At 37.0% G+C, this 23,748-nt stretch overlaps 1 protein-coding gene across 2 annotated transcripts in view; it reads right to left on the reverse strand.

The window, feature by feature from the left end:
* The window catches only part of SELENOF (selenoprotein F), a 59,663-nt gene that overhangs the window by 8,262 nt on the left and 27,653 nt on the right, over nt 1–23,748 (reverse strand). For both annotated transcript variants that reach the window (XM_025935252.2, XM_025935251.2), the window contains exon 3: nt 18,870–18,933. In XM_025935252.2, coding sequence (XP_025791037.2) covers nt 18,870–18,933 — 64 coding nt within the window. The remainder of the gene's footprint in view (nt 1–18,869; nt 18,934–23,748) is intronic.

Raw genomic sequence — 23,748 nt, forward strand, 5'->3', positions numbered from 1 at the left:
ATACATATATATGGACATATGGGCTCTTTCCATACTTTGGCTATTGTTGATAGTGCTGCTATAAACATGGGGGTGCATGTGTCCCTTCGAAACAGCACACCTGTATCCCTTGGATAAATGCCTAGTAGTGCAATTGCTGGGTCATAGGGTAGTTCTATTTTTAGTTTTTTGAGGAACCTCCATACTGTTTTCCAGAATGGCTGCACCAGCTTGCATTTCCACCAACGAAACAATTTAAAAGCACTTAAAAATATCCAGAGAAGAGCAACTTAAATAATTGAAAGAACTTGGGGAGACTGGAGGTACAATAATGAAGACAAACTAAATATATGACTTCTTAGTCCAGAATGATAAAGTCAGAAAAAGAATGTTTGAAGACTATAAATTCATCAGGAATATATCAGCCAATGTACACACAAGCTTTTCACTCGAATTCCACCTGTCAAAAGTGGGGCACCCTTAAATTAGGTAAGTTTCATAAATCCATTCATCCACTCAATAAATATTTGAATTCTTCTTAATACGAGGAACAGTATTAGATAGATTCTGGGCATATTAATGACCAAAAACATTAAAATTCTGTGCTTTAAGGAGTTGCTAGTTTGGTAGAGGCAAAAAACCAACAAAGCAAATAAATACATTATAAAATTAAATAATGGAAACTGTGGAAGATAAAGGAGTGAAAAATTTTGTCTAAAGCCCGCACAAAAACAACGTTTGAACGAAGAGCAGTTTGCCAGAACAACTGAGAAGGGGCCTAAGTCAGGAGAAACATGCAGTGTGTGCAAAGACTTAAGAGGTCAGAGTTCAGAGAACTGCAAAGAACTAGAGACATGAACTAGAAAAGAGAAAGCACGTTGTGATGGGTCTTCTACATGATGTTATGGAGTTTGACATTTATTCTGTATGTGATGGGTAAACTATAAAGGCTTTTAGGCAAGAGGGCCACAGAAACCAAATATGTCTAATGGGAAAGGTCTTTTTGGTAGTTGTGTAGAAGATGCAATAGAAGAAAGAAAAGGGAACAGTGATACCTAGACCAGATAACAAGTAACTAATCCTTCTGGAGAAAGATGCCAAAGTCTTGATTAAATTCCTAGAGAAGGCCAAGGGAGTGAGATTTGAAAGTTCTTGAGGAGGAGAAGAGACAATTTGGTGATTAACTGCATATAATGTGTAAAAGAAGTGAAAGAAAGGTTAATCATGATTATTTTATGCTTTTGCTTGGTGATACTGTCATCTGTAGAAAGAGGACAGAAGATAGTATACTTTCAGAAGAGGATTAATTCAGTTTTTGGACATGCTGGGTTTAAGGCCTTTTTACCAAAAATGTGGGCTGCAGGGGCACCTGACTTCGGCTGTGCTGACAGCTCAGAGCCTGGAGCCTGTTCCGGATTCGGTCTCCCTTTCTCTCTGCCCCTGCCTTGCTCACACTCTGTCTCTGTCTCTCTCAAAAATAAATAAACATTAAAAAAAATTTTTTTTAAAAATGTGGCCTGCAGCCTGTAGGATATTAGCAAGAAGAATCTCAGGATCCACCCCAAATATACATTCTACATTTAACCAGATCTGATGATTCATATGTAAATAGGCTTAAGGTACCCATGAGATCATACAAACAAAATTGTTCAGTTGCAGTCAGAAATGTGATTTCTGAGGCACCTGGGTGGCTCAGTTGGTCACACATCGAACTTCGGCTCAGGTCATGACTCGTGGGTTTGAGCCCCCCACCGCCTTGGGCTCTGTGTTAACAGCTCAGAGCCTGCAGGCTGCTTCCAATTCTGTGCCTCTCTCTCTGCCCCTTCCCGCTTGTGCTGTTTCTCTCAAAACTAAGCATTTAAAATTTTTTTAAAAATGTGATTTGTAACAGCAGAAAGATGTGACCTAAAAATACAGATTAGGAGTCATTAGGTAAATACTGTAATTGGAACTGAAGGAGTGGGACATTCAAGGGAGTAAGAAAATAAAATATAAAGTTAGACCTTGACTGCAACTAGTATTTGAAAGGTGGGTGGTAGATGAGATGCCAGGGAAGGAGAATGGAAAGGCTGTTAGATGTAGGAGAAACTAGGAGGTAAGAAATTCAAACAAATGAAAGGAAAAGAGTTTCAAATGCTGGAGTTAAGACAATACCTACCATTTAATATCCTCAGTACTGAAATAGTGCTTGACACACAGTAAGCACTCAGTTAAGTACTCACAAAATTAGTGAATGGTTTACTCTGTATTTGTTGGTGCCACACATACTAAGTAATTTATGTGTGATACTTAATCCTCAAAACAATCTTATTATATAGGTATTATAATTTTATACCATCTATTACCCATTTTAGAAATGAGAAAAACTGATGAAGCTAATACTAAAGAATGATACTGCTAGCAAAACTCCAACGTAGCACCATAATCCTAGCCATCACTACCAATCACAGTTAGTATGAGAAGTGAAAGCCTATGTCCTATCTCAGTTCTGTATTACTTTAAATTTTTTTCTGCCTCCAAAGGTATATCCTTTTTCTAAAAAATTAATTAATTTTGAGAGCGAGAGAGAGAAGCAGAGAGACGATCCCAAGCAGGCTCCACACTGCCACCATGGAGCCCAACACAGGGCTCAAACTCATGAACCATGAGATCATGACCTGAGCTGAAATCAACAGTTAGGATGCTCAACTGACTGAGCCACCCAGGTGCCCCTAAAGGTATCTGATTCTAATACGGAACTGGCAAACTATGGTCTGAGGGCCAAAGTCTAGCCTGTTGCTTTAATAAATACAGTTTTACTGGAACAAAGCCACACTTATTTAAATACTGTAGTATGGCTGTTTCCATACTACAAAAGAGTTCAATAGTTGTAGCAAGAGAACTTGTTGCTGGTAAAGCTGAAAATTTTTATTTAACTTTTCACAACAAGTCTGCCGAGACCTGCAAAATTTGGGAAAATTGATTTTTTTTTTTGAGACACAGATACGTTTAACATTGTAAGACTCAGGCTTCAGAAGGAATTGTCATTATTAGTTATGCTACCACAAGTGATAAATCATTAGGTCGACAGGGCCACTCCAAAGTGACTCCTATGCTGAGGAAGGGGAGAGATAATCCCTCACACCAGCATGCCTGTAGTTCATGAAGCTGAGCCTCTTAGTAGTTGAACAAGCAGGAAGCCCTGTTCTTCAGTGTGCTTGTAGCTGTGGCAGAGAGGCTAACTGAACACAAGTAGGATGACTGCTGGCCCCACCCACCAATGAGGCCACATCAGCTATAGCGGGACCTATAATAGCACAGGGAACAAATCCTGTTCCGGTGCGCCCACAGTGGGCAAAGTGGGTGACTGCGATCAGCTGAATGGAAGGCAATCACAGCGCAACCATAATAAGGAGGGCACATGCAGCCCACAGAGGGGACACCCATGGAGCACCTGATTCTGGTGAAAAGAATGGACTGCACCATAGGACACTGCAATACCACTTCTACACAAGGTTACTGCTTTCCAAGACCAAAAGCTATAGCTGACATACCTAATATACACAAATACAGAGTAAGACAAAATGAGGAGACCGAGGCATATGTCCTAAATGAAAGAACAGAACAAAAATCACAGTGAAAGAGCTAAATGAAACAAATAAACAATATGTCTGATGAAGCTTTAAAGTAATGGTTATAAAGATACTACTTGAGTAGACGAACACAGTGAGAACTTCAACAAAGAGAAAATATAAAAACAAGTCAGAATCGAAGAATTCAATAACTAAAATGAAAAATACACTAGAAGGAATCAACAGATAACAGAATGAAGAAGAATGGATCAGTAATCAGGAAGACAAGGTAATGGAAAGCAACCAAACTGAACATCAAAAAGAATAAGAAATGAGAACTGGTTAAAGGAAATTTGCACTGTCATCCACTGTAACACATTCATATTATAGGGATGCCAGAAAAAGAAAAGAAAAACAAGGGGTCAGAAAACTTCTTAAAAAAAATTATAGTTGAAAACTTCCCTAACCTGGGAAAGGAAAGAAACAGCCAGATCCAGGAAGCATGCAGAGCCCCTAACAAGGTAAATCTAAGGAGGTCTGCACCAAGACCTATAATAATTAAAGTATCAAAGACTAAAGATAAAGAGAGAATCTTAGAAGCAGCAAGAGAAAAATTAAAGTATCAAAGACTAAAGATAAAGAGAGAATCTTAGAAGCAGCAAGAAGTTACGATCAGGGAAATCCCATTTTCACAAGAAAATTTGAGGCCCGAAGGAAGTGGCATGATATACTCAACGTACTGAAAGGGAAAAACCTTCAATCAAGAATAGGCAGTAAGGTTATCATTTAGAAACAAATGTTAAAGGAGTTCATCACCAGTTAACTAGTCTCACAAAAAATGATAAAGAGATTTCCTTAAGCAGAAAGAAAAGGCCACAATGAGAAGAAAACTAGGAAAGGAAAAATTCTCAAAGGTAAAAGCAAACATATAGTGAAGGTAGTAGATTAAATACTTTAAGGCCAGTATGGAGATTAAAACACAGAGGTAGTAAAATCAATTACATCTACAAAAATTAGTCAAGGGAAGGGTGTCTGGGTGGCTCAGTCAGATAACATCCAACTTTGGTTCAGGTCATGATCTTGTGGTTCGTGAGTTGGTGCGTCACATCCACATCGGGTTCTCTGCTATCAAGACAAAGCCTGCTTTGGACCCTCTGTCCTTCTCCCTCCCCAACTCGTGCTCTTACTCTCAAAAATAAATAAACATTAAAAAAAATTAGTCAAGGGATACACAAAAAGACGTAAAATATGAAATCATACACACGAAATGTGGAAAGGAAGGTTAAAAACAGTGCTTTTAGTACTTTTGAATGCTTTTGAGCACATGTTCAAATATAAGTGGTCATCAACTTTACACAGAATGCTATACAGAGAATGTTATATATGAACCCAATGGTAACTAAAAATAAATCTGATATACATAAAAAATAAAAAGGAATCCAAGCATAACACTAAAGCCATTAAACCAAAAAGCGACAGAGAACAGAGAACTACAAAACACAAAGCAATTAACAAATGAAAATACATACCTATGAATAATTAAATGTAAATGGATTAAATGCTCCAATCAAAAGACACAGGGTGACTGAATGGGGGGGCGGGGAGGGGGGGGAAGACTGATCTATATGTGGTTTACAAGAGACTCTTCAGACCTAAGGACACACAGAGTGAAAGTGAAGGTAAGAGTAAAGATATTCCATGCAAATGCAAGGGGAAAAAAAAGTCGGGGTAGCAATACTTTTGTCAAAGACTGCAGCAAGAGACAAAGGGAATTACATAATGATAAAATAATCACTTCAACAAGAGAATTTAAGAATTACAAATATCTCTGCACCCAAAATAGGAGCACCTAAATACATAAAACAAATATTAACAGCCATAAAGTAAGAAATTAGTAATAATACGATAGGTGACTTAAACACCCCACTTATATCAATTCATAAACATTTGGACATAAAATCAACAAGGAAAAAGTGGCTTTGAATGACACATTAGACCAGATAGACCTAACAAATACACACAGAATATTCCACCTCAAAACTGCAGAATATACATTCAAGTGCATATGGTACATTCTCCAGGCGGATCATCTTAGGCCACAAACAGGTTTAAATAATTTTAGAAGTCTGAAATCATATCCTGAATCTTTTCTGACAATAAAGGAATGAAACTAGAAATGAACTACAAGAAAAAAAACTTGAAAAAGCAAAATACATGGAGGTTAAAAAACATGCTATTAAACAACCAATGGGTCAACTAAAAAAAAAAAAAATCCAGGAAATAGAAAAATGGAAACAACGGTCCAAAATCTTTGGGATCGAGCAAAAGCCGTACTCAGTGGGAAATTTAGAGATATAGGCCTACCTCAAGAAACAAGAAAAATCTCGAAAAACCTAACATTACACCTAAAGGAACTAGAGAAAGAGGAACATACAAAGCCCAAAGTCAGTGAAGGGAATAAAGGTTAGAGTAGAAATACATGAGATAGAAACACGAAAACAACAGAAAACAAAAAACAAAAAACACCAATGAAACCAAAAGCTGGTTCTCTGAAAAGATAAATAAAATTAACAAACCTTTAGCCAGACTCATCAAGAAAGAGAGGACTCAAGTAAAATTTATAAATAAAGGACAAAAAACAACTGACACCACAGAAATACAAAGAATTGTAAGAGAATATTATGAAAAATAACTTCCCAGCAACACACAATGTTCCAAAATAGAATCAGGGAGAAAAGAGAGTATGTATTTTAAAGGACCAATCATGTGTGATGAGACTGAATAATCTAAAAACACCCAATGAACAACAAAAAAGTCCAGAACCAGATGGATTCACAAGTGAATTCTATCAAACATGTAAGGAAGATTTAATACCTATTCTCAAACGTTGCCAAAAAATAGAGGAGGAAGGAAAGCTTCCAAATACTGTATATTCTGAGGCCAGCACTGCCCTCACATGAAACAAGGAAACTACAGGCTCATATTCCTGATGAACACAGATGCAAATATCCCCACCAAAATATTAGTAAACCACATGCAACAATACATTAAAAGGATCACTCATTATGATCAAATGGGATTTGTTCTAAGGATGCAAGAGTGGCTCAATTTTCGCAAATCAATGTGATATATCAAATTAGTAAGAAGGATACAAACCTTGTGATCATCTCAAAAGATGCAGAAAAGGCATTTGACAAAATTCCACATCCATTCATGATACAAACTCAAAACAAAGTGGGTTTTAGAGGGAAAATACTTCAACATAATATAGGCCATATATGAAAAAGTCACAGCTAACATCACACTCAATGTAGAAACACTGAAAGCTTTTACTCTAAGATCAAGACAAGGATGTCCACACTCACAACTTTTACTCAACATAGTACTGGAAGTCATAGCTGTAGCAATCAGGCCAGAAAATGGATGGCAACCAAATTCATAAAGAAGTAAAACTGTCACTATCTGCAGATGACATGATACCTTATTTAATAAAAATTTTCTTTTGAAAGAGAGAGAGAATGTATGAGTGGGGGAAGGGCAGAAGAAGAGGGAGAGAGAGAGAATCATAAACAGACTCCATGCTCAGGGCAGTGCCTAACCCGGGGCTTGATCTCATGACCTGAGCCAAAATCAAGAGGTGGATGCTGAGCCATGCAGGTGTCCTGACATGATACTTTATATAGAAAACACTAAAGACTGGGGCGCCTGGGTGGCTCAGGTGGTTAAGCGTCTGACTTTGACTCAGGTCATGATCTCCTGGTTTGTGAGTTGAAGCCCCGCGTTGAGCTCTGTGCTGACAGCTCTGAGCCTGGAACCTGTTTCTGATTCTGTGTCTCCCTCTCTCTGCCCCTCCCCCACTCAGGCGAGAGCGTGCATGCGCGCTCTCAAAAATTAACAAACATTAAAAACAAAACAAAACAAAACAAAAAACACTAAAGACTACCCAAAACAATTTGAACAGATAAATTCAGCAAACTTTCAGGATACAAAATTAATACACAGAAAGAGAAATTAAGAAAACAATCCCATTTAAATTGAATCAAAAATAATAAAATACCTAGGAATAATTTAACCACTGAAGTGAAACACCTATATTGTATTCTGAAAACTATAGGACACTGATGAAAGAAACTGAACATGACAAAAACACATGGAAAGATATTTTGTGCTCTAGAAACCTGGAAGAATTACTATTGTTAAAAATGTCCATACTACCCAAAACAATCTATAGATTCAATGGAATCCCTATTAAATACCAATAGCATTTTTCACAGAATTAGAACAAATAATCCTAAAATTTTCAGAACCGTAACAGACCTTTAATAGCCAAAGCAATCTTCAGAAGGAAAAACAAAGCTAGAGGTAACACTATCCCAGATTTAAGGTAAAGCTGTTAGTAATCAAAACAGTATGGTACTGGCACAAAAACAGACACATAGATCATGGAACAGGAGAACCCAGAAATAAACCCATGCTTACACAGTGAATTAATCTATAACAAAGGAGGCAAAACATTCAATGGGAAAAGTATCTTCAATCAATGGTACTGGGAAAACTAGACACGTATATGCAAAAGAATTAATAAACTGGACCAGTTTCTTACACCATTCATAGGGACAAACTCAAAATGGACTAAGGACCTAAATGTGAGATCCAAAATCATTAAACTCCTAAAAGAAAACACTGACTATAATCTCTCAGATATTGGCCTTAGCAACATATTTATGGAAATGTCTCCTCAGGTGAAGGAAAGAAAAATAAATTGTTAGGACTACACTAAAACAAAAAGTCTTTGCACAGCATAGAAAACTATCTACAAAAGGGCAACCTACTGAACAGGAGATCTGCAAATGACATACATGAGAAGGGGTTACTATCCAAATTACATAAAGCAATTACACTACTCAACACCAAAAATCAAACAATCTGATTAAAAAATGGGCAGAGGACCTAAACAGGCATTTTGTCAAAGAAGACATATGCAGGGCAAACACACATAAAAGATGCTGAATATCACTATCACGAGGGAAATGCAAATCAAATCCATAATGACATCACCTCACACCAGAGTGCCTAATATGAAAATGGTAAGAAATAACTGTTGGCTATGATGTGAAGAAAAGGGAACTTTCCACTCATGCACTGCTGATGGGAAAACAGTATGGAGGTTCCTCAAAAAATTAAACAGAAACACCATACGATCCAGTTATTCCACTACAGGGTATTTACTCAAAGAAACAAAACACTACTTTGAAAAGATATATATGCACTCTCTTTGTTTACTGCAACGTTACTTATCATAGCCTAGATGCGGAAGCCACCCAAGTGTCCACTGATAAATGAATGGATAAAGTAAATATGGTACAGGAAGAGTTCTGGCCCAAGATGGCGACTCAGGAAGATCCTGAACTCACCTTCACCATGGCCATGGACACAACAAAAAGAACTGAGGGCTGAAAAGAACAGCTTCTGCACAACACAAGATAGAGACCACATAGAGAATGGCAGGAGAAGAGACACTAAGGAACTACAGTGGGGAGGGATAGTACTGAGGGTTAAGTAGATTCATCTGCCCTGTGGATGGCCTACTGCACTGGCCCCTAGCCCACGGCAGCCCCGGATCCCTTGAGGCACAGAAAAAGAGCCAAGGTTTAAAACAGCAACTAGAACTTCAAGGAACTAGCTCCAGAACCTTGCCAAACAGTGAGGAAGCTGCTGGAACTCTGTCTGGGTCAAAAGAGGGGGTGAGCGCCATGGTTCACATTCCCTTTCCACTGTGACAGTGCAAACAAGACCAAGGTTCCCATCCCACACCAGCCACAGAAACCCTGGGGTATAGACAAAAAATGGGTTTAAAAGTTTACCAGAATTTCAAGATCCAGCACTAGAACACTGCCAAATGGTGGGATTGCTGCTGGTACTCTCTCCAGGCTGGAGGGGCTGGGCAGTACCATGGTTTATGTTCTCCTTCAACTTGGATAGCTTGGATGGGAAGAGGGTCTAGGTACCCTAACCAGCCTGCTGCTTCAGTGAGCCCCAGAGCCCGCATCAGCCCCAACCACCCCACCAAGCAGCTCTAGAACAGTGCACTCTGGGACACCCCTAGCTGGTGCTCACTATAGATCTAGCAGTTGTGCCAAGGTGATGCAGCACGCTGGGCCCACAACCTCTTTGGCTTCAAATGGCTTCCTAGGGCACCCTGAGCACACAGTGCACTAGGGACTCCTGGCTCTCACCTGCTTCAGCTCTTGGAACCCCCAGCGCATGCTGGCCCAGATCCAGTCCTCTGCCACCCCTTCACTGAACATTCTGGGACACCCTGGCTTACACCCGCTTCAGCTTCAGCTGTCTTACCAGGATACTTTCTACCTGGAGAGCCCTGGGATAGCAACAACCAACACCCACTGTGGTTTCAGATCTCCTTCCAGGGCACCCTCTACACAGAGAGCTCCAGGACCACCTTGACCATGCCCACTTCACCTACAGATGTCTTACCAAAATGCCATGTACACAGAATACCATGGGACCCCCAGGCACATGCCCCACCTTGAATCAAGCTGCTTTGCTAGGGCACCCTCTGGAGGGCCCCAGGACACCTCAACATGCATTTGATCAGCTTCACAGTCTACACAGGGGATGACAATACACAAGACTGTTCTTGCAAGTTAAGAAGTAGCTGTTCTGCCTAATCCACAGAAACAAGCACAGAAAGTAAAGCAAAGTGGAGAGACAGAAGAATATGCTCCCAATGAAAGAATAAGACAGAACATCAGGAAAAGAACTAAATGAAACACAGACAAGCCTTGTGGCTGACAGAGATTAATCATAAAGATGCTTACTGGATTGCAGAGAAGAATGGAAGAACTGAGAACTTCAAAAAGGAGAAAATGTAAGAACCAATTAGAGTTGAAGAATACAATAACTGAAATGAAAAATACATTAGGAGGCATCAACAGTAGGTTGGCAGATGCAGAAGAATGGTTTAGTGATCTGGAAGACCTTAACTGCTACAGAAAGCAACTGAGCTGAATAGCAAAATGAAAAGAATTTTATTTTTTTAAATTATTATTATTTTTTAATGTTTATTTTTGACAGAGAGAGAGAGGGAGGGAGGGAGGGAGGGAGGGAGGGAGGGAGAGGGAGAGGCAGAGAGAGAAGAAGACACAGAATCTGAAGCAGACTCGAGGGTCTGAGCTGTCAGCACAGAGCCTGATGCAGGGCTTGAACCGACAGACCATGAGATCATGACCTGAGCTGAAGTGGGATGTTTAACCGACTGAGCCACTCAGGTGCCCCAAAAAAGAATTTTAAAAATGCATAGAGCGGTGCCTGGCTGGCTCAGTCTGAAAAGAGTATGACTCTTGATCTTGGGGTCGTGAGTTCAGGCCTCATGTTGGGTGTAGAGATTACTTAAATAAATAAAACTTAAGGGGCGCTTGGGTGGCTCAGTTGGTAAAGCATCCGACTTCGGCTCAGGTCATGATCTCACGGTTCATGGGTTTGAGACCTGGTTTGCGCTCTGTGCTGACAGCTCAGAGCCTGGGGCCTGCTTCGGATTCTGTGTGTGTGTCTCTCTCTCTCTGCCCCTCCCTTGCTCACACTCTGTCTCTCTCTCAAAAATAAATAAACATTAAAAATTTTTTTTTAAATGAAAAATAATAAAAAAATAAATAAAACTAAAAAAAAATGATGATATTAAGGGATATCTTTGATAACAGGAACTGTTTGCAGCAAACATTTGCATTACAAGGGTCCTAGAAGGAGAGAGAAAAAGAGAAAACTTAAGAAATAATAGCTGAAAACTTCCCTAACATAGGGAAGGAAACAGACATTCAGGTTCAGGAAGCACAGAGAGTTCAAAACAAGATGAACCTAAGGAGATCCACACCAGGACACAGAATAATAAAAATGTCAAAGGTTTAAGATAAGGGAAAAACATTAAAGCAGCAAGAAAGTGAAAAATTACATACAAGGGAAACTCCATAAAGCTATCAGCTGAATTTTCAGCAGAAACACTACAGGCCAGAAAGCAGTGGCATGATATAATCAAAGTCCGGAGAGGGAAAACAAGAAAACCACCCCACCCACAACCTACCACCAAGAATATTCGATATGGTAAAATTATCATTCAGAATTGAAGCAAAGACCAAGAACTTCCCAAGCAAAATTAAAGGAGTTTATCAGTACTACATCAGACTTACAAGAAATGTTAAAGGGACTTAAGTGGAAAAGGCCTTAATTAAAAAGTAAAAACAAAACAAAAAACAATAAAGAAATGAATACAGACTGCTATAAACTTAGGATATTATATATGAACCTCATTGTAACTACAAACCCCAAACCCAAAACAGATACACAAAAAATAAAGAGAAAGAAAGCCAAGCAAAACACTATAGATAATAATTCATCAGAGAGCAAGAAACAGAGAAGAACTATAAAAACCAAAAACACAATAAAATGACAAGTACATAGCTACCTATAACTACTTTAAATGTAAATGGACTAAATGCTCCAATCTAAAGACCTAGGGTGGCAAAATGGATAGAAACAAAACAAAAACCAAGACCCATCAATATGCCACTGACAAGACCTCACTTCACATCTAAACACACATACAGACTGAATGTGAAGGGATGGAAAAAGATATTCCATGCAAATCAAGTGGGGAAAAAAAAAGCCTGGGTAGCAACATTTTTATCAGACAAAATAGACTATTTTTATCAGACAAAATAGACTATCAAACAAAGACTCTAACAAGAAACAAAGATGGATATTACATAATGATAAAAGAATCAATCCAATAAGAGGACCTAACAATTATAAATATCTATACACCCAGCAATGGAGCACCTAAATACATAAAGCAAATATTAGGAGAGACTGACAATAATAAAGCAAATAAAAGGAGAGACTGACAGTAATACAGTAAGAGTAGGAGACTTTAACACCCCAATTACATAAATGGGTAGATCATCCAGGCAGAAAATCAATAAGGAAAAAGCATCTTTGAAGGACATATTAGACTGGATGAGTTTAACATATCTACAGAACATTCCATTCACAAACAGAATACACATTCAAGTGCACATGAAGCATTCTCCAGGATATAACAGAACATTCCATTCACAAACAGAATACACATTCAAGTGCACATGAAACATTCTCCAGGATATATCACATTAGGCCACAAAACAAGTCTCCATTTATTTAAGATTGAAAACATATCACACATCTTTTCCAATCACAAGGAAGCTAGAAATAAATCATACACCAAAAAACTAAAAACACACAAACACATGGAGGCTAAATGACATGCTTCTAAATAACCAATGGATCAATGAAGAAAGCAAAGAGGAAATAAAAAAAAATAAAGACAAATGAAAAGGAAAACATAATGGTTCAAAATCTGTGGGCTGCAGCAAAAGCAATTCTAAGAGGGAAATTTTTATTTATTATTTTTTTTCTGAGAGAGAGAGGGTGCGAGTGAGGGACACAAAGAAAATCCCAGGAGGGGCAAAGAGACAGAGAACGGGGGAGTGGGGGGAGAGAGGGAGGGAGAGAGAGAGAAAGTGGGGTTCGAGCTCATGAACTGTGAGATCATGACAAGTCAGATGCTTAATGACTGAGCCACCCAGGAGCCCACTAAGAGGAAACTTTATAGCAATATAGGCTGACGTGTAAAGAAGACAATAAAAGCCTCAAACAGTCTAACCTTACATCTAAAGTACAAAAAGAAAAACAAAAGGTTAGAAGAAAAAAAAAATCAAGATTAGAGCAGGAATAAATAGAGATTAAAAACACAACAGAAAAGATCAACGAAACCAAGAGTTGGATCTCTGGAAAGAAACAAAATTTACAACCTTTAGCCATACTCATGAAGAAAAAAAGAGAGAGGACTCAAAATAAAATCAGAAATGAGAGGAGAATAACCAACACACAGAAAAACAAAAGATTTTAAGAAAATACTATGAAAAATTAATATGCCAACAAGTTGGACAACCTAGAAGAAATGGATAATGTCCTAGGAACATACAATCTTCTAAAATTCAATCAGGAAATAAAACAGAAAACCTGAACAGACCAATTAACTTGTAAGGGAATTGAAATGGTAATCAAAAAACTTCCAACAAACAAGACTCAAGGACCAGATGGCTCCATAGGTGAATTCTGCCAAACATTTCAAGATTTAATAACTATCCTCAAAAAAGACAGGAAGAAGGAAAGCTTCCAAATACTTTCCACTAGGACAGTGTTACCCTGATACCAAAACAAAGACACTACAAAAAAGTAAATTACAGGCTAATATCCCTGATTAACATAGATGCAAAAGTCTTCAACACATTATTATTCAATCATTCGACAATACATTAAAAGGATCGTTCACCACAGTCAAGTGAAATTTATTCTAGGGGATGCAAGGAGGGTTCAATACCCTAAATCAGTCACTTTGGTATACCACATTAATGACAGAAACGATAAAAACCAAATGATCATCTCAACAAAGACAGAAAAGTCATTCTTTGACAAAGTACAACATTGTTCATGATAAAAATGCTCAACAAAGTGGGTTTAGAGGGATCATACCTCAACATAATAAAGGCCATTATATAAAAACCTAAGGCTAACATCGTACACAATGGTGAAAGTTTTTCTCTAAGATCCAAAACAAGAAAAGGATGCCTACTTCCTGTCTTGCCACTTTTATTCCACCTAGTACTGGAGGTCCTAGCTGTAGCAATCAGACAAGAAAAAGAAATAAAAGGCATAAAAATTGTTACAAAAGAAGTAAGGGGGACCTGGGTGGTTCAGTTGGTTGAGCAACCAACTCTTGATTTCAGCTTAGGTCATAATCTCACGGTTCATGGGAATGAGCCCCACATTCGGGCTCTATGCCGACAGCATGGAGACTGTATGGGATTCTCTCTTTCCTTCCTCAGCTCATGTGTTCTCTCTCTCACAAAACAAATAAACTTATTTAAAAAAAAAAAAGGAAAACTGTCACTATTTGCAGATGAAATACTACATAAAAACCTAAAAATACCACCAAAAAACTATTAGAACTGATCAATGATTCCAGTAAAGTTTCAGGATATAAAATTAATAATGCAGAAATTGGTTATATTTCTATATATTAACAATGAAGTAGCAGGAAGGGAAATAAAATAATTCCATTTACAATTGCGCCAAAAATAATAAAATACTTAGGAATAAACTTAACCCAGGACATGAAAGATCTGCACTCTGAAAAGTATAAAACATTTACAATAGAAACTGAAGATGATAAGGGCACCTGGGTGGCTCAGTCGGTTGAGCATCCAACTTCGGCTCAGGTCATGACCTCACTGCTCATGAGTTCGAGCCCTGCATCGGGCTCTGTGCTGACAGCTCAGAGCCTGGAGCCTGCCTCAGATTCTGTGTGTGTGTGTGTGTGTGTGTGTGTGTTTCTCTCTCTGCCCCTCTCCCACTTGCTGTCTCTCTCTCAAAAATAAATAAAAACATTAAAAAAAAAAAAAGAAATTGATGCTATAAAAAAATGGAAAGATACTATGCAAATGGTCTGGAAGAAATGATGTTGTGAAATGTCCATACTAACCAAAACAACCTACAGATGTGACACAACCCCTATTAAAATACCAAGAGCATTTTCACCAAACTAGAACAAATCACCCTAAAATTTGTATGGAACTACAAAATACCCTGAAGAGCCAAAACAATCTTGAGACTGAAGAACAAACCTGGCTGTATCAAAACCTTAGGTTTCAAATTATCCTACAAAGCCATACTAACCAAGAGTATGGTGCTGGCACAAATATAGACACATAGATCAACAGAATAGAGTACAAAGTCTGAAAGAAAAAAAAAACAACCCATGGGTATGGTCAATTAATCTAAAACAAAGGAGACAAAATATACAATGGGGAAAAGACAGTCTCTTCTACAAATGGTACTGGGAAAACTAGACAGCTACATGTAGAAGAATAAAACTCGGCCATTTTCTTCTACTATTTACAAAAATAACTAAAAATGATTCAAGACCTAAATGGGATACCTGAAATCATCAAAGTCCTAGAAGAACACATAGGCAGCATCTGTTTAGCACTGGCCTTAGCAACATTTTTCTTGGTTTCTTCTCGACAAGGGAAACAAGAGCAAGAACAAACTACTGGAACTATACAAAAGTAAGAAGCTTATGCACAGCAAAGAAAACCATCAGCAAAATGAGAAGGTAACCTACTGAATGGGAAAAGGTGTTTGCAAATGATCTGATAATATCTTAAATATATAAAGAACTTCTACAGAACTCAACACCAAATAAACAATCCAATTAAAAACTGGATAGAGGGCCTAAAAAGATTTCTTTACAGGGGCACCTGGGTGGCTCAGTCGGTTGTGTCCGACTTTGGCTCAGGTCATGATCTTGCAGTCAGTGAGTTCGAGTCCCGCATCGGGCTCTGTGCTGACAGCTCAGAGAGAGCCTGGAGCCTGCTTCAGATTCTGTGTCTCCCTCTCTCTCTACTCCTCCCCCAACTCATGCTCTGTCTGTCTCTCAAAGATGAATAAATGTTAAGAAAAAAAAAATTAAAAAGATTTCTTTACAAAAAAGACAGATGACAAAGAGACCTACGAAATGATGCTGAACATCACTAATCAAGGAACTACAAATCAAAATCAGAATGAGAGATAACCTTATACCTGTCAGGATGGTTAGAATCAAAAGGAAATAACAAGTGTTGGTGAGGATGTGGGGAAAAAGAAACTCTCATGCACTGCTGGTGAGAATGTAAATTGGTGCAGTCACTTGTGGAAACAGCATGGAGGGTCTTGAAAAATTTTAAAATAGAAATACCATATATTCCAATAATTCCACTACTGGGTATTCATCCAAAGAAAACAAAAATACTAATTAAAAAAAAGATATATGCATTTCTATGTTTACTGCAGAATTATTTATAATAGCCAAGATAGGGAAGCAACCCAAGTCTCCACTGATGAATGCATGGCTAAAGATAGAACAGGTATACAAGGAAGGTAGTCAATGGTATTGTAATAGCACTGTATAACAAGAGATGGTAGCTCTGCCCATGTGAGTACAGCCCATTAGTGCATAGACTTGTCAAATCACTATGTTGTACACCTGGAAGTAATGTAAAATTGTGTGTCAATTACATTTTAATTAAAAAAACAAAGTATGAAATTCACAATGGAGTATTAGCCACAGAAAAGAATGAGATCTTGCCATTTGCAACAACATGGATGGATCTAGAGGAATTAAGCTAAGTGAGTTAAGTTAGAGAAAGAAAAATACCATATGATTTCACATATATGTGAAATCTAAAAAATAAAATAACCAAAAAACAGACTTTAAATACACAGAACTAGTAGATGCCACAGAAGTGGATGGGGGTTGGGATGGGTGAAATAGATGAATAGAGTTAAGAGCTACCAGCTTCAAGTTATAAAATAAATAAGTCAGATAAAAGTACAGCATAGAGAATACAGTCAGTAATATCGTATAACACTGTATGGTATCAAATGATGACTATACTTATTGTGGTTAGCACTGTGGAATACATAAAATTGTTGAATGAATATGCTGTACACATGAAACACTATGTCAATTATATACTTCAATAAAATATTAAGGATTACAAGAAAGTATTCAGACTGCCCTTTCTACTTAAACAACCAAAACATGGAAGTCAGAAGAATCTTAAGAGCCAGACCTGGAATTGGCTTTGGAATATAATTTGGGACTTTTTTCCCCACAGGCACTGAGTGGTTTAAGTTCAATAAAAGGTTTGTTGATGGCAAAGACTATAAAGCAATGATGACATGAAAGTTAGTTTGGTATTTGTAGTTACTGCAACAAGTGACAATGGTCCTTCATGCCCTATTCCAGAATATCTTTAGGGAATATAATAATGGTTATACTTAAAATATGCCAGCTTCTCAGGGACTCAGAAAACAATGGCATCATATATAATTATATTGAATATGGTTATATATTACAGAATTAAACAATCATTTTCATTTTAAACTTACATTAAATATTCATACATAGGATTAAACTCTAATTGCTTTTCAAAAGGAAAAGACAGTATGACTACATGCACCCCAAGTATGATAATTTAAGCATACATAAGAAATGTATATATAATTAATTTCTACTACAAGGTTTGATAAATTCCACTCAAAATTTTAAAGATTGAACTTCCAACTGTAGAAAAATTATTACCATAGACATAATAAAATCTATTTGCTGAAGGCACAAAAAAAAAAAAAAAATTCAGCGTGAGAAATTTTTTCCCTAAGCAGAAGTAGATATATTCTGTGCTACATTAGAATATGTTTATTCTAACAAAGAATGTATTTAATTAAATGTGTATCTGCTTTGGGCCTTACTTACTATTACATTTCTGTGCCAAAATGAGCAATATTTTATCATAAATAATGCTAGGTCAGCAATAAAGGGCATCTGTGAATACAGGTAGTTTTATAAGATACTAAAGCCACAAAATTATCTTGCCATTAAGATACTAAAGCCACAAAATTATCTTGCCATTAAGTGAACAAGGCAAGAAGTCATGAGAAAGTCAGGAGATGTAAAAATAAGCCATATAATAGAGCACTTACATATTTCAATTAAAAAACAAACAAACAAAAGAACTTCTTTACCTTTAGACAATTTTAGTTTTATAAAACTGATTTTCAAATGACAAGCCAGGACAGAACAGAAAAGTCTTAGCCCGTGTCTTTTTCGACATGCAAAGCTCCACTACTGTGATGTCAACCAAAAGAACACATTTTCACAATTATCCTTTTACATATTTATCTTTAAAATTTCCTGTGAAGATGTACATGTACATGCAACTTCTTTGCACCTCAAATTTTATGGTAATTAATTCTCTTTTTGACGACTTGTCACTTTGTACAGGTCTATTCTCACTCCAATTGTTCCTTAGGAGGGTTTTATACAAATGAATTCACATTTAAGATATATTAGAATGGTGTGCTATTTAAGGGGATTATATTTATATCTGGTAAAACAAAAGCTCTTGTAAAATTTATACTTGGTAAAGGAAAGGCTCTCCTTTTAAGAAAATAATCACTTCATTATGTGTTATATCATATATTATGCTTGCTTAAAGTAAACTACTAGTATTCAACAATTACTATAAAACTACCTCCATAAAGACAAATGTGGAAAAAATACATATACTGTTGAGAAAGTACAATCCTAAAAATTCTTATTCTTGGGAATATTTAATAAAATTATTCTTGTAAAATGCTGATTTAAAATCATTAAAGTGAGAATTTGCTGGAGATAATTTTACATACCTTGGACTTGAGGGAACCTCCCCAATTTTCATCCACAAACTTCAAGGATAGCACCCGCATAAAGCTGCAAAAAGAAAGACAAGAATTGAAAAAACTGGTATAGTTTTAAAAATGTAGTTATTTCACAGCATAAACACTGAAGTTAAACAGATAATATGGAATAAAATAAATGTCAGAGTTGGAGAGAACTATGTAGTTCCAGTACAACAGAAGAGAAAATAGAGGCCTGGGGACATTAAATGATAGAGGAATTTAGATTTAGTAGGAAAAAGATTGAAGGAGATATGGAGAATTGATGATGGATTTGAATAGGTAAGATGTCCTTGGAAGTTCTTCACAAAATCCTTAAGATTTCCTATGGATTTTTAAAATGCTATATTGAACACAGGTATGTATTCTATTCATCTATCCAACATAGATACTTAATGAGAATTTTTTTCTGGTTGCTGTTAAAATTAAGTAATCAGTGTTTTAAAATGAAATTAAAAAAAAACCTCAGTATTTTTTTTAATGTTTATTTATTTTTGACAGAGAGAGAGACAGAGCATGAGTGGGGGAAGGGCAGAGAGAGAGGGAGACACAGAATCTGAAGCAGGCTCCAGGCTCTGAGCTGTTAGCACAAAGCCTGGCACAGGGCTCGAACTCACAGACCGTGAGTTCATGACCTGAGCCAAAAGCAGATGCTCAACTGACTGAGCCACCCAGGTGCCCCAAAAACCTCAATATCTTTAAAAAATAATTATAGTATGTACTATGTAAAGATATTATGAAAAAACCAGTAAAATCTCATTAGAAAGAACTAAAATGCAAATTTTTTCCCTTAATGAAATTCACTTGAAATGAATTAAATGGTAAATATTGCTTTTCCAGCTATATAGAACCTGCACAATCTCTTTATAGTAAAAGCTCATTATGAAAAACTCCAATGCAAATATTTTATTGCAATGAATTTAGCTGAAATGGAATCAATGGTAAACATCACTTTTTTTAAGCTCTAGAGCCTGCCCATTTTTTTTTTTTTTTTTTTTTTTTTTTTTAGTGACAGGGGAATGCTAGGACTCTAAGAGAAGGCAGGCAATTATAAGAACATACTATATTTTGTTGGCTTTTGCATTTGTTTTTATTTGTTAGCTTTTACATTTGTTTTTTCCATTATAGGTCCAAGAGCTAAAGATGACTTTTACTTTTTAAGTTATAAAGTAACATAAAAATCCCATGTACTATGTATGATTATATTTAATACTTTGGAAAATATAAAAAAGCACAAAGTAGAAATCAGAAATTCATTTTAATTCTACCTACCCAAGTGATAATGAATTTTTAAACATTTTAGAGATTCTGAGCTAAATCAATAATTCTTAAAGTTTTGAGGGTCATAGATACATTTGAGAATCTGATGAAATTTTTTTTTTTTTAATTTTTTTTTTTCAACGTTTATTTATTTTTGGGACAGAGAGAGACAGAGCATGAACGGGGGAGGGGCAGAGAGAGGGAGACACAGAATCGGAAACAGGCTCCAGGCTCTGAGCCATCAGCCCAGAGCCCGACACGGGGCTCGAACTCACGGACCGCGAGATCGTGACCTGGCTGAAGTCGGATGCTTAACCGACTGCGCCACCCAGGCGCCCCGATGAAATTGTTTTAATTCGGACTATTCATGGACTCTCTGAAAATACTGATGGATTTCAGATTAAGAACTTTAACGATCATCCAAAGGATAAAAATTACAGATTCAAAGGGGTACATTTACCCTGATGTTTATAGCAGCATTATCAACAATAGCCCAACTATGGAGACAGCCAAATGTCCATTGACTGATGAATGGATAAAGATGTGGTGTGTGTATACACAAAAAGAATAAAAGCTTATTTGCAATGATGTGAATGGAGGTAAATTGTATTATGTTAAGTGAAATAAGTAAATCAGAGAAAGGCAAATACCATGTGATTTCACTCATGTGTAGAATTAAAGAAACAAAACAGATGAACATCTGAGAAGATGGGGGGAGGGGAGGGAGAGAAGGAAACAAACCACAAAACACTCTTAACAATAGAGAACAAACTGACGGTTGATGGAGGGAAGTGGGTAGGAGATGGGTGATGGGTATTAAGGAAGGCACTTGTGATGAGATCTGGGTGTTGTACATAAGTGATGATCACTGAATTCTACTGCTGAAGCCAATATTGCACCATATGTTAACTAAAATTAGAAACAAAACCAAAAAACTGATAATCTCCGAAGAGTCTTTGCAGCACTAATAATCTGACATAACTTTATACAGTAAGTCACTTTTGAGTAAGATTTAGTTAATCCATTAGACAACCCCTCAGAATATCTTTAAGAGTAACAGGCCATATTACCCACAAGGTCATGAAAAGATGTTCAACATCACTAATCATTAGGGAAATACAAATCAAAACCACAATGAGATACCACTTCACACTCATCACGATGGCTACTATTAACAACAAGAACAACAACAACAACACAAAAAATAAGTGGTGGTGAGGATGTGGAGAAATTAGAACCCCTGGGACCTTATGTTGGTAACTGTAAAGTGGTGCAGCCACCATGAAAGATAAAATGGTGGCTCCTTAAAAAATTAAAAATAGAATTATATGATTTGGTAACAAAAAGAGGCCAACTCAAATGACAGATGAATGGATACACAAAATGCAGCATATGCATATAACAAAATATTCAGTCTTAAAAACAGAAAATTATGACACATGCTGTAACATGGATGAATCTTGAAGACAGTAAGCTAAATGAAACAAAGTAGTTACAAAACGACAAATACTGTACATTTCCACTTTTATGAGGTACTTAGAGGAGTCAATTGAGAGACAAAAGTAGAATGGTGGTTGCCAGGAGCTGGGGGAGGGAAGAATGGGGAGCTACTGTTTACTGAGAATGGAATGGAATTTCAGTTTAGGAAGATGGAACAGTTCTGGAGATAGAGGACTAAAAATAGTTAAAATGGTGAATTTTATGTTATGTATATATTACCAGAATTAAGAAAATTTAAAAAGTTATAAGGCCCATAGTAAAATTTGGTTATTTGATTTATATTTTATTTGCAAGTTTGTGATCCCTCGGAAACTCTAAGTGGAGATTCGATTAGCTTCCATAGTAACATTTCTCTACACTGCTGTTTCCCAATATTCTTCATATCATGGCACGTTAACAACTTTATGGAGTCCTGGGGTAAGAGGCGGCTGCTTATAACAGATGAATAGCTTTCTGGGCCCTGAGCACCACAGTCTCCATTTGGTTGTCACAAGGATTGAAGGACTCCATATCCTAGCACACTTGTAATGCATTCATGGAAAGCCCATCTCTGCACAACGAAACATCAACTGGTTAAAAATGTTAGAAACATATTCTTTAGTGAATAGCAGCTCAGATGTGACCTTCTCCAGGAAAACTTCTGTTTATTTTCTATTCTGTTCGTGGTACTTTCAGTGGAAATCTGTTCTTAAGATGTACTATAAATATTCTATAATTTGTGGAAAGGAAATGTCTTATCTATCATAATTATCCCCAGAACTAGATACAAAGCTTCTCAATGTATGTGTGCTGAATGGAGAGAATTGTTCATTTAACAGAATTAAATACCTCTTTTTTCATTACAGAACTTTAAAAATATTTCAAGTTCCTTTGATATCAACTTATAGACTAGACTACATTGTGCTTAGTTTCAGTCTAGGGTAAACAGAAAATTTATCTCAGAGCTGCCTAACATTATTAATATTAAATTCTAAAAGCATTAACTTGTTATGTTAGTTGGTTTTTTACTTATGAATTTGTTCATAGGACAATACTGGTTTTTCATGATAAATAATTTAAATTAACTACAAATTGTGGTCAACTTTCAGTGACTTATAAAGTAATAATAAGCATCTTTGGCATCACACAAGTTCACATAATAAAATATATATATTATTAAGGGGCGTCTGGGTGGCTTAGTCGGTTGAGTGTCCAACTCTTGATTTCGGCTCAGTCATGATCTCAGAGCCTCGTGTTGGGCTCTGCACTGAGAGAGCCATGTTGGGCTCTCTCTCCCTTACTCTTTATGTGCCCTCCCTCATGTGCTCTCTCAAAATAAATATCGAAAAGAAAAGTTGGAAATATGCTACTTCTAACAGAAATTCTCTAGGGCATAAAGTATGAAAGGATTTAAAAAGGTTAAAAATTTTAACTCCTTGACTTTCCCTCTTAGCATTTGGACTTTTTTTTTTATTTAACAGAAACAGAGAGAAAAAGTGTGAGGAGCAGGGAAGAACAGAGAGAGGGAGACACAGAATCTGAAGTAGGCTCCGAGCTGTCAGCACAGAGCCTGATGCGGGGTTTCAACTCACAAACTGTGCGATCATGACCTGAGTCGAAGTCGGACGCTTAACCTAATGAGTCACCTGGGCATCCCTAGCATTTGGACTTTTTTTTTCATGGCTGGGTAATATTCCACTCTGTGTGTGTGTGTGTGTGTGTGTGTGTGTGTGTGTGTATCCCTTCATTTGTCGATGGACACTTGGGTTGCTTTCATAACTGAGCTACTGTACATAATGCTGCAATAAACAAAGAAGTACATCTCTTTGACTTAGTGTTTTCATCTTCTTAGGGTAAATAGTTATGGAATTACTGGATCATATGGTAATTCTACTTTTAATTTTGGGGGAACCTTCACACTGTTTTCAACAATGGCTACACCAATTTGCACTCCCACAACAGTGCATGAGGGTTCCTTTTTCTCTGCATCTTTGCCAACACTGGTTACTTCTAACAAGAGGATATAAAAGTGGTGAATATCTCTGCACACAACATGGGAGCAGCTAAGTACATAAAGCAATTATTAACAGACATAAGAAAAGAAGTACAC

This window comes from Puma concolor, chromosome C1 (genome assembly GCF_028749965.1).
Source record: "Puma concolor isolate L17-30 chromosome C1, mPumCon1.1.hap2, whole genome shotgun sequence".
NCBI classification, from domain to species: Eukaryota; Metazoa; Chordata; class Mammalia; order Carnivora; family Felidae; genus Puma; species Puma concolor.